This window comes from Vigna angularis, chromosome 4 (assembly GCF_016808095.1).
Source record: "Vigna angularis cultivar LongXiaoDou No.4 chromosome 4, ASM1680809v1, whole genome shotgun sequence".
NCBI lineage: Eukaryota > Viridiplantae > Streptophyta > Magnoliopsida > Fabales > Fabaceae > Vigna > Vigna angularis.
Window position 1 is genome coordinate 35,442,037 of NC_068973.1, and position 17,209 is coordinate 35,459,245.

The following is a 17,209-nucleotide window of genomic DNA, read 5'->3' on the forward strand; positions in this document are numbered from 1 at the left end:
ACAAAAAAACGATAATTATTGTTGGCAAACTTATCTCCAAACCGACAAGCGTTAGTGCTGCATGCCGACCACCAAAATTCTTTTCAAGAACGAGGAAGAAAAGAAAAATTCAGATATTGCTACAGGGTTATTATTAGCTACGTTTACCACTTTTATAAACAGCCATGGAAGGACAGATCATACCGCTGGAGGGTTTATTTCCATGTTTTAACAATTCTCTCCCCTTAAATAAAAAGGCTATCTTTGTTTTTTATTTTAGAAATTCTCTAGTTTTCAAAATCAACTAAACAAGGTTATCAAACAATAGGTGAAGGATGATGCAAGCTACAGATAGAGTGTGAAACCGAGGGAGAAGTTAAACAAGGTGAAAACAAAACGATAAGAAAACATTTATCTCTCGTTTCTGGTTTCTTGTTTCTGAGGATTATTTTTAAAATTAATAGATTTTAAATGAGGAATCGATTGCTAAGTAGCGTGAAAATGAATTAAGAATTTTTGAAACTAAAGGAGAGAAGAGAACCAAACATGATAGATATTGGTACTGACTTGTTTCTATTTTTTGCAGAATTTCAAACAAAGTTTAGGGCATCTCCACCTAAAACATTAAAAGAGTGTTATTCCTTGCATCCATTCACATGGCTTCAGACAGGAGGAATAACTTAGCCCATAAAAAAGAAAAAGAAACGTACAGAAGGACGGACCATCTTATGCAGTGGAGTTGGGTTGGGGAATAATCTCTTTATAAGTCAGAATTAGAGTCCATCTTCCTTATCTGATTTCAGATTAGCACATCCCAATTCACGTTATCTTTCACATCTAAATTCTAATTGCTCTATCTCCACCGATCTTCTTATTTTCTTTTGTTTAATTTCTATTGTGAGGTACTGTTAGGTGCTTCCACCATCCATTGATCGTCCTTTTTATGCTGAACACGAACAAATTAAAAAAGAAGACGGAGATTGAATTCATTATTGAGCTACGTTGATTAAGATCGGAAATATATTGAGTTTTGTTCATCAGAAAAAACAAATATAGAGCTTAACAGTGACCTTGATATCATTTAACGATCTCAAAATAAGACGTAAGTAAATCCTATCTACCATGTTATTTGGTATCTAAAGAGCATATCATCTCCTTTAGCTACTGACACAGATGAAAAGGAACAGTAACCATTCAAATTTTCACAAAAGGACCTTCATCCTAAATATAAAGACACATTAACTTTTGTCTTCATTATATTTGTTGTTTCTGCTCTTGGACAGCACCAGAGTGACTTCTTGAAGATTGTCCAAACTTCTTAAACTGTGTAATGCTGTTGGATTGTGTCAATGTCAAGCCCTTTCAGCTTCACCACTGACTCAACATGTCCTTTCAGAGTATGAAGCTCCCTGAGTCTGTAAACCAATATAAGAAATCTCTGTAAGACATTATCACTATTTTATAACTACCTTTTCATGAAGGACAACTTACATATAGCTCCTTAGGTGCTTTTATTGATGTTTTCCAATTAGAATTAGAGTTTCATCTAAGTGTAATTCCTGTAATAAAGGTTTAATGCAAATTACCAAGATGAAACTCTAATTATGATTGGAGAACAAAATAAATAAATAAAAAGGTACTTTAGGAATTGCATTTTGTCTCTTCTTCAATCATTTCACACTCAAATTTATGCCACACAATGGCACTGTAGAAGTGGATTCAGTGGCTTACCTAGCAACCTCAGCACGTCTCTTAGCTTGTTCAGCAATCTCTGAAAGCTCTCTGTAACTGTTCTTGTCATTGAAAAGGTTGGTTGTTTCAGGTGGCTGAAGACCGTGAAGAGTTCTCTGTGCAGTTGCCCATTGTGCTTCTCTCTCTTCTTTTCCATAGTCTTTCTTTGTAGTGAAGGCAGTCTGTCATAAACAAGTTTTGAATTTTGAAGTTTCTGGTTTAGGATCAACAATGCAATTAGTAATAGTAAAGATGAACATATTACCTTGTTCTCCAAAAGATTGTCCCAAGCCTTCCCACTCAGAACATAGCGGATTGCGAATTTAAGTATATCAAGTGGAACATATGTCACTAAACTGTAGAGCCAGATTACACCAGCCCAACCCCATCCCATTCCCTCAATTCTTGCAAAGCCCCAGTTAGCATATACTGCTAGAAATGTTGCCACCTATCAATCATGAAGCAAATTGTTATGGCCACAGAAGAAAGCCAAACTGCCAAAATATTTTTGAACTAATCAATCACATACTGGAGTACCATGCAAATCATTATTGCTTCCGAAAACAATAAAAGTATTGATTGAGTCCTCTATCTTGATTTTTATTCAGTTTCAATGCTAAGTTTAGTTAGAGACGTGGTTATTTTTTCAGTTGTGGATGTAAATGTTTTCTAGCAACATGGTTTTAGTGCTTCAGTTTATATTTTTTTAACAATGATGGATGTGGATGTGAAGTGAGTAACATGTGCAAGATCATGAAGATCAGGTTCTTGACAAAACACAATGACACTGCTTCAATCACACGATCAGAAGAGAAAGTAAGAAACAACTACATGTACTAGGTTGCTGATAATAGGAGATTCAAGATTACCAGCTGTGCAATCATAAAAGCACCCAGTAGGAGAAGACCAGGTCTTTCGACATAAGACCAGCTGCGGGACCTTGTGACAAAAATCAGTGCTTGACTTATAATACTGACTTGTAGGTACAGGGCTGCCATCATTTCTCCGGGGTTATTTCTTATAGACCTCACACCAAACTTGTCCTGCAATTGGGAAAATTGTGCTTATGGCTCTCACAATTTTATCCATTTGGTGGTGATAATATTAAGGAAAACCAAAACTGTAAATTATTACCGAGAAGAAATTGGTATCCTTGATGAGCCAGAAAAATACCACTGTCATTAGTGCCAAGTAACTACCTAGCACAACACCAGTGGCAAATATCTCCCTCAGCTTCCAGCTGTCTGGCAGTGGAGATGGTTTCACTCGATCCTTGGAAATTGTCATGATGGTACCTATGTAATAGGGGTGAAGGGAATCAAATTAAACTCTTTTTTCACAGAATAGTCTATATAAACAGCCCGAAGGTTAAATAAGTGTTATCTTACCATCGTTTAGTATTGCAATAATCAACACCATGAAGGGTGCAAAATCAAATTTCCAAATCAATGCAATAAACATGAAACCAAACTGCCACAGAGAAGTAGATCACATAAATTACATGAACCATGTATATATGTGTTTGTAAAAATGTTGACATGTTTTTTGAATTAACATTTTCTGCACTTACCACTATACGAATGGTGATTGACACTGCATAGATCTGCCATAACCAACACTTCCCAGTTAGGTTGTTAAGATATTAAATAAAGTCAGGCAATCAAATTATGCATTCAAGGAACTAACAGTATAATTCTTCATCCTTTGGAAAATTGCCCTGCTGGTCAGCACTGCACTAATAATGACACTCAGACCAGGTTCAGTGAGGACAATGTCAGAAGCACTTCTAGCAGCATCTGTGGCGTCAGCAACAGCAATTCCAATGTCTGCTTTCTTTAAAGCAGGGGCATCGTTGACACCATCACCTGTCATTCCACATATATGCTTCCTCTCTTGCAACCTCTTAACGATTTCATATTTGTGTTCTGCCATGTCATAGTGAGAAGAAAAAATGAATAAAATGTTATTTGATTTGAAGCATGTCACCATGAAGGTTAGTATTGTTAAAGAAAGTAGTACGTAGTCCCATCCCATGTCACCAGCTTGCAGAGAAGCATTGATCGTTGAACAAGAAAAGGATGTCTAAAATGGATTAAAACAAAAAAAATGTGTGACGGCTGATGCTATCAAGTACCATGATGATGGTTATTATCCAGGACAAGGACCTACCAGGAAATACTCCAGCAAATCCGTCAGCTTTCTCAATCAATTCATCAACTGGAAGAGCTGAAACAGAAGCATCCTTGCTTTGGCCAAGTAATGAAGAAGATGGGTACATGTTTGTCCCCATCCCAAGCCTTCTGCCAGTTTCCTTCGCAATGGCAAGCTGATCACCTAGAGAACAAGAAGCCCACAAACAGTTTCTAAGCTACATGATTTCATTTTTAGCATGAAACATGAACGACAAGAAAGAATGGTCTCCCTCCAATCTTACCAGTAATCATCTTAACATTCACACCAAGGTTCAGAGCTCTTGTAATGGTTTCCGCACTGTCGTGTCTTGGAGGATCGAAAAGTGGTAGCAGACCAACAAACTGCCATGGTGCACCAGGACTATCCTTGTTTTTCTCAGGTATCTCCTGTTATGCAGAAACCATGCAAACAGCAATAGATGAAGGGCATTGAAATAGTTAATAGGTTGGAGAAGAGAAATGTCAAATATCAGCTTTGCTAACCTGTTTAGCAACACCTAACGAACGGAGTCCACGCTCAGCAAACTTGTCAATCACTCCATGAACCCTCTTTCTGACATCCTCTTTGCAGTTGCAGAGGTTCAATATCTAAGCCAGGAAAAAGAAGTACATTGTTCATCTAAAATGTTCACAAATAAGTGTTAAGGTAACAGAACACATATTTACCTGCTCAGGAGCGCCTTTGCTAGATCGGTGCCAATTTCCATCAGAATCAATGTAAGTTAGAGCAGTCCTCTTGTCCACAGGATTGAATGGAAGAAAGTGGACCTCCCTGATACCAGCTCGTGCCTGACAAATTCACAGTAGAAGTTAAATTAATATTTCTTTTATCTTCCTTTATCCCAATTGATAGTGAGCATTGTTTCGACATATTTACCTCCTTTGGATCAGCAAGCATCCCAACAATTGCAGCATCTATAGCATCTTGATTCTCAGTCCTAGAAGCCCTGGCTGCAAGAAGGATAACATAATCCTTCTCAATACCCTTGGCAAAAACCTCAATCAGATTCTTGTCAACACTGAGCTTATTTAGGGTGAGAGTCCCAGTTTTGTCACTGCAGAGAACATCCATTCCTGCCATTTCCTCAATAGCCGTCATACGTTTTGTAATTGCACCTTGCTGTGAAAGCCTGTGAGAACCAATAGCCATAGTGACAGACAGAACAGTTGGCATGGCAATTGGAATTCCTCCAATCAAGAGAACCAACAGATTGTCAATCCCATCTCTGTACTTGCGGTGTTGTATTGGGTACATGACTATGAGCTCAATGATTATTCCAACCGCAATGGAACAAATGCAGAAGTTACCGATTGCTGTAAGGACTTTCTGGAAGTGACCAACTTGGTTGGTGCTGTCAACCAGATGAGCAGCCTTGCCAAAAAAGGTGTGCACCCCAGTGGCAATCACCACTGCTTCTATCTCACCCTTCTTCACGGTTGATCCAGAAAACACTTCATCAGAGGGATGCTTTGTCGCTGGGAGAGACTCTCCTGTCAAAGCAGACTGATCAACACTCAGAGCATCACCCTCCAGAAGACGGGCATCAGCAGGAATAATATCTCCCAGTTTGATGCTGACTATGTCTCCTGGGACCAAAATTGCAGCATCTTGTTCGGTCCATCTTCCATCTCTGAGAACCTGAAATTTTTGCGGCAAAAGCAAAAATTTAAGATGAGTGTAGAATTGAGAGTTTGAACAAGATGAAAACAAAGATGAGGAAACAGCTATAAACTCTTTTTGTTTTTCAGCTTTCAAAACACTTAATATGATTAACAATTAACTACCAAGTAGTGTGAAACTGTTTGATAAAAACTGTGCTTAAAACCCAAAAATGACAAGGGAATCGAAGTGACACTTGAAAAGATGAAAACAATGCATGTTGGATGCATGATATATAGTACAAATTTAGATGATTAGATTGAGGTTACCTTGGTCTTGGGAGCTAAACCAGCCATGAGTGCAGCAGCAGCATTACCAGCATTGTTTTCTTCGATGAAACTGATGGTGGAGTTAATGAACAAGAGAGCAATGATACCAACGAAATCTTGCCAATCCGGCGGCCTTCCTCCACCATTGGCCAGAGCAATGGCCATTATAGCAGCAGCTTCCATAACCCATGATAAGGGGTTCCACATGAAACCCAAAAACTTCAAAATTTTGCTTTCCTGTTCATCATGCAACAATTCAGTGAGGGATGAAAACCAAACTTAACTTCTCTCTGACACAAGAACAAACATCAACAAGAGAAAAAGACCTTTTTCTCTTCCAATTTGTTTGGTCCAAAAACTTGAAGCCGACTGGCTCCTTCCTCCGATGTTAGACCTGCTCTTGAACATTTCAGCTGCTCAAACACTTCCTCCACCGGAATTCGTTCCTGCAATTATGTGACGCTGTCTCGTTATTTCTCCAATTATAAAGATGGTTTACTTTGCTCCATTTTTTCAGCCTTTTAAAGCTGAATTCATGAATAATCAATTAGAATACACCAGGAGAATTATATTATCAGTTGTTAAAAAGATTGTTCATTTTGTGATAATTATTTTGAAAGCGGTGCTTAAAGATAATTTCAATTGATTGACAACATTTAAACTCAAGAACAAATAATCAAAATTCAACAATATAAATTCAGAATTATCAGGGATGCACGTCATCACAATCAGAAAAAAAAAATGAATTTTTTTATAAGTTACCTGCCCCTATTGAACAAGTTACCAGTGAGAATTAAACGTGTTTTCTCTAAAGTTAAGCATGCAACAATATTTTGATATAATAGTAATTCGTATGCAAAAGAAAAAGTGCATGGAAATAGAATATGTTGACGGTGCGAGGGACACGCGTCAGAAGCTAGCTGATTCCTTTCTTTCTGTTCCACAGTAGCTGTCACTTATTTCCCTTTCAACTCTATCTCATGCTAACTACGCATCCATATAAATAGTAACAAAAAACAGTTATTAAACTCACGTAACGTTTTTTCACTGTAATTATTTCGTATAATAAAATTACACACATCAAAATTGAATTAAAAATTTAAGATAACTTTTAATAAAAAATATTTATTCATTTATTTATCTGTGTGTGTTTCTTTTGTGCAATGGTGAGATACAAACAAAGTGTTATAAACAGGCAAGATTCGGGAACGAAAGGAACTGTTAGCGTAAAAAGAGGTTTCTGGTTCACGCGGAAAAAGGATTCACCTTTCTCCTAAATTCAGAAGTCCAATAAATAGTCATTTACATACACAGATGTATAACGTAAAACTCATTCTTAAAGGTAAATAAGACAAGTAAATATTTTTAATGATCATGAAACAAGCAACATATATAGTCAGAAAAATCACATAATAATCAAAATCAATAAAGGTCATCAGTGTTTTTGAACTCTGACATAAAAGAAAGAGTGAAAAGGAGGAACATGTAATACAAGGTTGTAGTGCATGTGAGAAGAAAGTTAAAACATGGTGGTTGATGCTTAACGGAAGAATGAGAATGAAGAGAGAGATGCATAGAAAATAAAGATGATGTATATATATACCAGATCAACGTTTTCGTTTTTGATTTCCTCAAGGCTGATACCGCCCATGTTGGAAGGTGTGGAGTGGTGTTGCAATCAGAATGGAAGAAAGAGAAGAATTATGAGAAGAAGAAGGAGAAAGATGTTGCAGAGGGTGCAGTGGCTTATGGGGTGATATATATATATATATATGAATGAATGAAGTAATGTGAGTGTTTGCAATGGAGATGAAGTTAACAAGTTGTGTAAGAGATGTAGTGGTGGTGGGTACCACAATCCAACACTTTTATGCATTGACCTGCCATCTTCATTGATGCTATCAGGGGTAGGTTTTTTCCTTTCTATTCCCCTTTTCCATATCTCATTAATTTTCCTTTCTAACACTTCTTTTATCTTATTATCATCTATTAAATACAAAATTAATATTATTCCAACTCTCACGTGATCAATTTAAATATATATATATATAAATTTTATCTTATAAACTCATTTAGGAGATTGAATTAAGTTAAAATTTAATTATATTAATATTACACTATAATAAGTACACACTTAATTTTTTTTTCACTCATTATACTTTCATGTAGATACCTAAATTTTTATTCATTTAAGTGTTGAAATTTTTTACATAGTTGAATTTTCTATCTTTTTCTCTTCAAAACTCAGTTCCTTCATTTCAGAGACATTTCCTTCGAATCTGATAAAAATATAAACTCTAATAATTTTGATCATGTGATGCAAGTCTTTCGTTGTTACTTTTTATTCTCATTTTAATTTTGCTTTGTTTATTTATTTCTCATAACTCAAATAATATGTGCTAATTTGTAACTTTTTTTATTTTGTAATTTATTGAAGTGCCATTCTAATTTTGTTGGAAAATATACTGACAATATATGATTGTATTTTTAACTTTTGTCTTTGTGTATATATATCCTTCTTACGTACCGGTTTTAATTTGTTATCTAATATATTATGTTTATATTTACAGAAAAGTTTAGATTAGAAGATGTACTTTAAAAATCTCTCTTTACTAATATTTAGTAATAACATCAAAACTTAGTTTTTCTCTGAATAAAGTAATGTTACCCTATTTTTTTTAAATAATGTTAGAAGATGTTACTCAAAACCTTTGTGAGGAAATAATAATTACGATATACATATACACAACCTACTATTTTTGGAACTCACATTCTTAATATTGTTTTTGTTCTTAATCTTTATCTGAATATTTATTTATTTATTTTTCAAAAATGACTCTTTTTTTTTTCACGAAATTTTATAATCAAGAGCAACATTTTTAATCCAATTTTTTCTTCATGATAGAATCTCTGTGACTTATATATACTATATGGGTTTAGAAAGACATGGAATCTTTGAACAGGAAATAATTCTTTCAAATTCAAAATTATCCATCTTGAAAAAACGGAAGTTACTTATTTTTATCATTAACTTGCACACTTAATCCATTTACTAATTTGCATAATTCTATATTTTAACCATTAAGTCAAATGCAATTGTCTTGATTATCTAGTGGAAATTTAATTAAATGAACATTTATAAATTAATATGCAATCACGGTTCACGAAAAAAATTATGATGAAGTTGATTAATAAAAGTATAATCTTTAAATTTTATGAAAAAGGTTGTAAAATTAATGATTATTAATTAATAGGTAGACATTTGAAATTTAATACATATGCATAAAAATTTATTGAACGAATTAATTAAGTTTGCCCACACTTGTTCCTTAATAATTGTCTCTATCTATGTTGTTTTTATAACTTTCTATTAGAGGTATTCTTTTAAACTCTTGAGAAAAGGAAATTAATCAATTGTTTTTTTTTTCTTTTATAAAAACTATACATTTTTAAATATATTCTTAATTAAAGATTTGCAAGTATAAAAGAAGAAATTATTCTATTTTAAAAGAAAAGACATTAAATAAATCAATATGAAGTATTCATTTTAATTTACCTAAATGTGTGTTTGTGTACACAACATAAAAGAGGTTATATATAGTTTAAGATACCATTTTCTTTTCTTTACACAAACTATGTAAAAATACTTTGTCTAAATTGTAAAATTGAAATTATTATTTTGTATAATTTGTATGACAAAAATTGCAAAACTTTTTAAAAACATAAAACTATCAACATTTCTTATGCTTTCAAGAAAATGGTTAAATTGTATAGTAGTAACTTTTAAATCAATTATTTATTCTTATAATATTTTCTTTTTCTTTTTCTTCGTGTTATTCTATGTAAGGTTTGATAAATACTTATTCTCACCCCTAAATTTTAATATAAAATAATATTTTTAGGAAAATACTATTCAAAGACCAAAAATTACTATTGGAAGAACAATTTTTTTAAATGATTTTTTAATTTATTAAAAAATCAAATAAAATTGAGAAATTGAAAATTTATTGAAATCTAACTTGATGAAAAAAAAGGCAAAAAGGTGATAAGGAATTCTTTCCAACTGGCCACTTAAATATATGGCTGCATATTGTTAGACATTTAGGTCACTTATTTATTTATATATATATATATATATATATATATATAATAATTATTAAATGTGTTAGGATTATTATATTTTATTAATCAATTTTATAAAGTGATCTAATTAAGTAAATATAATTAAGGTATATATGTCATGAAAAATATATTATATAGAGATTAGTAAATAATTTTAATTTGTTGGAGGGGTCAAATTATAATTATTGAAAGAAAAGAAAAATAATCATTAGAGACTACTTAAAGGATCATGATCTCCATATGTGAATAGATCAAATTATTTTTGTTTCTTTCTTTTTATCCCATTAGAAGAGAAAATCTAAAAGAAACTTCTATAGGAAAAAGATCAGAAACCATTCAAGTAGCTTATTAATTATTCCCAATGTTTAATATTTCAGTTACTGTTCCACTTTATTGCTCTGTTCCACTTTATTGCTCTAAGGAGTATTGAGAACTGTTCAGATTAAAATTTTAATGCTATTAATTATAGATATATGTAAATCATATATAACACATAGAAGACAGCCTAAGCATAAAGTGCAAAGCATTGAAAAAATACTTTTCCAATCCAGTTATTCTTTTTGGTATATTATATACACAAAGTTGGGAGAGATTAAACACTAAATAGGAGAAATAACACGTGATTACATAATATGATTAACACCATCTTCAATTTAAAATTGTAAATTTATTAATATTATTATATAATATTAAAATTTATTGTTTTTATTAGACATGAAACTTGTACTTAAATTTGATGTATAAAATTATGTAATTATGAATATTAATTAGTTGCTTAAACCGGCATTCTAAACTGAACTTTGTTTTTTCTTGCAATAATATTGAAGTAGATAACGACTTTATCCCTATGGCTTTAAATTTATATGAAAAAAAGAGGAATGAGTTTGGTTAATTGTTTGTGCATGGAATATATAGACAAAATTAGGATGGTTGTCTTTTATTTGAAGAAGAAAAATGAAAGCATAATTGCATTTGGAAAACAATGAATTAACGGAGGAAAAGAAGTGAGAATGAAGATGAATCACGCAACACTACAAATCATTATTACACTCTTCTACACACAAAAAAACCATAAAAATAATGATATCATGACACACTTTTACATTCATTTAACACATAACACAAGAATAAAATATTCATAAAAGTGTAAATTTGTTATATTTTTTTTTAAAAAAAAAAAGTAAAAAGTAAGTAAAAATATTGTCAAATAAATGTAAAAAATTTAGGTGTGTCAAACAATATTTTTCAACCATAAACCATTTATTTTCTCACTTATTACTATTATTATTATTTATCTCAAATTCTGCTTTTCAATACAAAGAACCACGTGTATATGCTTCATCATTATGCACTTCCCAGATTCTTATCCTCAAAATAAAGGTTATTTTCATTATTTACAATGTCTCCTAAGAAAATTAGAAGAAGTGCATTTAAGTACTAATCAGTTAGTAAAGTAAGATTGACAATCATATAGTGAATTGATATATTTAATTAATAAGACTTTCAATAAATCTTATTATTAATGAATATGTTAAAAATTATAATACAAAAACATTACTTAATTGTATTTAAAATTTAAAAATATAAATTGAAAAAGACATTTAAATTATTATAAGAAATATCGTTTCTAATTATTAAAGTTATAACTTTCTCTAAAGATCAAGAGTGACATGTCCTAGGATGTAAAGAGTAAAGATTAGAAATGAAAACTTGTATAAAATTCTGAACTAATGACAAGGGATGTAATAATTAAAAACAAACCAAATTTTTTTTTAATTTAGTTTAATTTTACTTTTTTTTTATAAAATTAAAGTTTGAAATTTAAAAAGAAAAAAATATTTTACTTTATTTATTTATTTATCAAAACATATTTTTATTATTTTTTAAAAATAAATTTATTAATTTGGACAAAAATTGAATATTGACTTATAACCTCCTTATTTAACCAAAGAATTAGCCTACTCAATGAACAAAATTTGTGAATATATGCATGAACCACAAGAGAATAAGTGAAAAGCTGAGATTTCTTGGTGAAACTTTGCATTATGGTTCTTTTCTACAACCTTCTACTTCCTCTTCCATTAATGCTTTTGCTGATAGCAAAATATATATACCTTGGCAAGAATTTTGTCTCCTCCATCTCTAAAAAACAGCATGTTAATTGAAGCAGGTTTTTAGAATATAGATTATAAATTAATTTATAATTTACAAAATAGAGATTAAGAATGTTACGTAAATGTAGTAAATTTCAACAAAAGCTCGTAGAAATAGTGTAACGCAGATCGGATGAAAGAAACATCCAAAGATGCAGCAATGGAACGTGATGTCAATTCATTTTGTTCTTTTGAGCATTTTCGATAAATTTGAAATAGATTATATTTAAAAGAAATAGGTAAATTTTAATGTAATATATATATATATATATATATATATATATATATATATATATAGAAAATAGGACACATTAAGAACTAATTTTATGTGTAGTGTTCTTTTAAAAAAAATAACAACAGTAAATTACTATACAGTTTTTTACAATAATTACTTTAACAAGTCATATTGGCCGGGAACAATAATTAATAAAAATTAAAATCTTTCTATAACTATGTTTGTATACATTTTTATTATAATTTTAATTTCCATTATAATTATTTTTCATTATAGTAATAATTATATCAATTTTTTAATTGAATTGATTTTTTTTTATTGTTTTAGAAATGTAGATAACAAGTGTTTGTATTTGTATTTCTATAACTATATTATAACATTCTTTATTCTTTATTTCTTTTTAAAAAAATGTAAAAAATATATCGGCTGTTTTAAATGTGTTTTGAGAAGATAGAGATTGAGTAATATGTTTTATATTTATATCGATGATAAAATGAATGATTATGGTGACATATATTGAAATGTCATATAGTCTAATTTGTATTTTGTAGTTGTATTTATGAATAAAGTAAAAATAAAATATGTTAAAATACATTTTACTTAGTTTGGCAAACACAGAATATTACGGCTTACATGTATCACTAAAATATTATTAGAGAATTTATTCTAAGTTTCCCTATTAAGCATTTACTTTTTGTTTAATTAAAAAGAAAAGGACCAAGGCCTAAAATTTCCAACTTTATTTATTTTGGTGTAAAAGCGACAGATTATTTTAAGTATTTCTAATATCTATTTTCTTTAATGGATGCATAAACCAATAAATAAAAATCACTCCTTACACATCTGTTAAGTTTTGCAAACACATTAAGTGAAATGTTTAACAAGTTCAAAGCTTGTAATGATATTTGGATTATGTTATTTTTATAAAAAAAAATTGTATGATATGCAGAAATTGTTATTTTAATTTTTTCAATTCTTGTGTTTCCTCTCTTTATATTAAAACAAATAAATAGTTAGAATTTTAAATGTTGAAACATTGTTTAAATTTAGATTTTAGGTTCAAATATGTGAACCTTATCAAAGTTTATATCTATAAACATTTGTTTATTAGGTTATTATGTTATATGTGTTCACTCACTTTTTCGAACATTAACTTTGAACATTGGTATGATATTTAAAATAAACCAAGTTACATACCTAATCTTCATAAAAAATATAAACGCATTTCATAAGATGATTTGCTTACCTAAGGAGTTTATCCTATTCATTAATGCATATGAAGATATAAAGAAAAATTAACGTTTTTTAATAAATGATTTTCGTTACATATGTAATGAACATTTCCTGGAGGATTGTCACATTCTTAGAAATTTAAATTCAAAATATTTAGTTTATTTTACACGTAAATTTTGTTTATTTATTTATTTATTTATAGTTAAGATACATAAATGCTTTCTAATTGATTATTTCAAGAGGAATAGTTTCTTATTAAATGTGGCCAACCAAATTATATTTATCTGGCTTTAAATTTACAAAAAAAGTATTAGAACGAAGTGACTAACAAAGACTTTAATCTTTTTAATTAAGACATGAGAATGATGATTTTAACATAAGTTTTATCAACATAACTTTATATTTCAAGTACTATATTTCCTTTCATAATATGTTTCGTTTGTCTATGTGTGTAACTTGTAACAATGTGTGACTTTGTTCTTTTACTTAAAATCCACGTCCAATCGAAAAGCTATGTTTCGTAGTTTTCATAACTCAGATAAAACATGTCCACATGTCAAAAGCATAATTAAATTATACATTAAACCATAATAAGAAATTTTGGTTGACCATTGTGAGAGTAATTATCTTTGGAGTGTTAATGATGATCCTTCCATAAATCATTTCTTGCCCGAAATAAAGAGCTTTCAAAACTGTGAATAGGAAGCTTTCACCATGCACTTTATTCCTTCTTTCTTTCCTCTATGCTCCACGGAATATAATATGCATTTATGCTTCAAAAGATAAAAAAAATGTGAATCTAGGCATATACATACATACATATATATATATAATAAAAATATGCATGGTTTGTGAAAAATAAGCTTTATATGAAAATACTATTCAAGCAGCAGTATCAAACTCACATTTAATTTATTTAAAGTAAAATAGTTTAAAACACAAATTTTTTACATTTATTTAACATTATTTTTCACTATTTTTTTTCTTTTCTTTTATAAATATATATTTTTTTAACTATGACTATTTTATTCTTACAATATGTCAAATGAATGTGTACTATTACTTTTTCGTTTATAATATAAGTATCAATCTAAATTTTGCATTAAAGTAAAAGTAAAATAAAATTGAACTTCATACAACAAGAAAGGTCAATAAAATCAATGTAGAAGAATTAAAGATAATATAAGTTGGACTTGTTAGAAATAAAGACATGAAAATCATAAAATTTTTGGATGGAATAAGAAAATTGAATTGTATCTTATGATTGTTTATTGAGTGCAAAGTGGTCCTTGCCGATTGCATCGAAACATTACCTCAGAAGGTTCTTTAGGGTGTCTTTTTGACCTACCAAGTTAAATAGAAGATGGACACGCCTTGAGTATAAAGTTGAATAAAGAAAAGGGTTGGGAAAGAAAGGCAGCAATAAGAGATGCCATTAGAATAATTATTATTGTAGAAAAAGGTTGAATAAGGTGTAGTTGTGCTAAAATCTGATTGGCACACTAACCAAAAACTAATGCTGAATATGATGAGGAGCAAGTGGAACAAAGATTCTCAAGAACAGCCTTACACAAGGGCATAAAGGGCATAAAGGGCATAAGGATATGATATGGATTGCCTCTCAAAATTCCTCTTGGCTGGGTCAGATCGAATACTCTAAATGCCCACCAATCATTCTCAAGGACAATTCCTTTATCTATGCTTCTGCCATTGTAAAATCACCACATATTTTCTTTCATTGTCACACAAGTTTTAAATTATTTCTAGATTTAATCACAGTTTAGTCACATTGTTTGATACTTTAAATTTGGATTGCCATAATTAGAATTTGAAAGATTAACATTCTACAATGCTAATACCATATAACAGAACTGAACTCCCAAAAATTTAAGTGTCATAATTACAATACCATTCTTATCAAGTTAACTACTTGCCTAATAAGAAGGTATGAGTCTTTTATAAAAGATTATCAAGTTTAGTATCTTCAACCCAAAATATTAAAATATTAAATTCATGAATCTTTATTCTTATATAATACTCGACTTTAATTTACTTGAAATTTAAAGCTTAAATTTACGCGGAGATTGTCAAATAAGAGTACAATTGTAATAGACAATTCGTTCATTCCAAGTGGCAAGACATTTTCTTTTTGTGATAACTTGGAATTTTTTTTTTCTGGTTATACGATTTTGATGGGATTGGGGAAATTACTCTGAACCAACCATTTTTAAAGTAGTATTCTCTTCTCTTGGTGTCCCCCACCCTTATGCTATAGCTATGGTGTTATATATTAGTATCTTCATAATTCATTTATTCCAGACTTTTTGGCTCCAAATATGAAGTTGCAAAAAACCAAGACAACAAAGTTAGTCACTTTATACGAGGACATGAAAAAGCTTTAAGGAAATTTTGCATACATATTTTAACAACATACGAGTGAACATGTATAAAGTTTTGTAAGATGCTTTTTTATTTTTGTGTGTGTGTGTGTTCATTGTGGTTACTGAGTTGTGAAGTGGTGATAGGATTATGATATGATATTTGATGGTGGAAAAGTTAGGTTTGTGAGGAGAAGAGTGGAGAAGGCAAAAGAGAAGGTAGGTGAAGTTGGTCAGAACAGAAGAAGAAAAGGGATTGGCACGAGACAAATGTAAAATTTGGGAAAGTGGAAAGTATATGATGATGTGTTGTGGCAGAGGAGTTGATGGATTCTGAAAGTTGCTTATGGAAGTAGCTAGGCCTCCATGATATATTGAGGCAGTGCCAGATTCTAGAAAGAGAAAAGAGAGTCCGTGGAGATGGGTTAAGTTCCATGTGAAATTGTCACATGTAAAGAGAAGGGTCATTACCTTGTGAATGAAGACGTCCCTTTTTTCTGTTATCCCCTCAGAATCTTATCGAATGCATGATGGTTTGACAGATTTTAGAGATCATTTACCGAAAGGGTAGATTTTTATTTGTGTGACTTGCACAATTATATAGTTGAGAGTTTATAGTAATAGTACCTAATGCTCGTATTATGTTAAAAGATTGAGACGTAAGTTTGAAGATTGAGAAATTGAGAAGGTGTAAAATGGAGGTTGAAATCATAAAGTAAAAGATGAGTTGGAAGTTGGAAGAAGGACAAAGAGTACGTCTTCATTGAGGCCTCTCTTATTGGGTATCTAAATGATTATAATGTGAATTACCGTACTTAAGAAAAGGACTTGCAGAATTATGGCCCTTCATGCTTATTCATGACACTGAACTGGTCTTTGGTCTTCAACCTACTTTTTCTCACAGCCTTCCATTTTCTATCAACCTCTCATTCTCACATGATATGATGCGTATCTAATTTCACCACTGCTGTCTAGTTTCAACGATCCCAACTGGATCAAATCATTACGCTAAATCTAGGTTTTACTTATTCTGTTATTATTGTGCCATTGTAGGACGTTAGCCGCACATTTTTCTTTAATTTTTTACAATATGGTCTAAAATCTCGTGAAGGTTATCCTTGATACAGTATTTAAGTTGTTGCCATTTGAAATTCATGGGTTCAAATCCTGAAAATGTTTTGATTTTATCCTGTTTCAGAAACAGTTTTTTCTATTTGAAGTTAGATTGTGTCTGAGCTTCGAAGGAAGTAAACTGAG

At 30.6% G+C, this 17,209-nt stretch overlaps 1 protein-coding gene across 2 annotated transcripts; it reads right to left on the bottom strand.

The window, feature by feature from the left end:
* Window positions 1-959: 959 nt before the first annotated feature.
* LOC108331532 (plasma membrane ATPase 4) lies at window positions 960-7,593 on the bottom strand. Of its 2 annotated transcripts, XR_008248610.1 has the most exons (17): window positions 7,435-7,593; window positions 6,158-6,277; window positions 5,832-6,068; window positions 4,780-5,541; window positions 4,569-4,691; window positions 4,386-4,490; window positions 4,145-4,289; window positions 3,880-4,044; window positions 3,397-3,635; window positions 3,281-3,313; window positions 3,099-3,180; window positions 2,845-3,005; window positions 2,580-2,753; window positions 1,976-2,158; window positions 1,711-1,892; window positions 1,471-1,538; window positions 1,254-1,394 (listed from the first exon to the last, which is right to left on the bottom strand). XR_008248610.1 is itself a non-coding variant. In XM_052877083.1 (16 exons), exons 1-16 carry the CDS (start codon window positions 7,480-7,482, stop codon window positions 1,298-1,300), a joined length of 2,856 nt encoding a protein of 951 aa, XP_052733043.1. In that variant the 5' UTR covers window positions 7,483-7,593; the 3' UTR covers window positions 960-1,297. The 2 variants fall into 2 exon arrangements, 1 of the variants encoding a protein (XP_052733043.1); XM_052877083.1 differs by lacking the exon at window positions 1,471-1,538 and having other exon boundaries at window positions 960-1,394.
* Window positions 7,594-17,209: the final 9,616 nt, after the last annotated feature.

What these genes read in the sequence shown, in the direction of transcription:
- LOC108331532 (XM_052877083.1), bottom strand. Translation starts at nt 7,482, where the DNA reads ATGGGCGGTATCAGCCTTGAGGAAATCAAAAACGAAAACGTTGATCTG. An exon ending in CGTTAGGTGTTGCTAAACAG is followed by an intron (nt 4,290 to 4,385) that starts GTTAGCAAAGCT and finishes TCTGCATAACAG; the next exon opens with GAGATACCTGAGAAAAACAA. An exon ending in ACAATCTTTTGGAGAACAAG is followed by an intron (nt 1,893 to 1,975) that starts GTAATATGTTCA and finishes TGTTTATGACAG; the next exon opens with ACTGCCTTCACTACAAAGAA.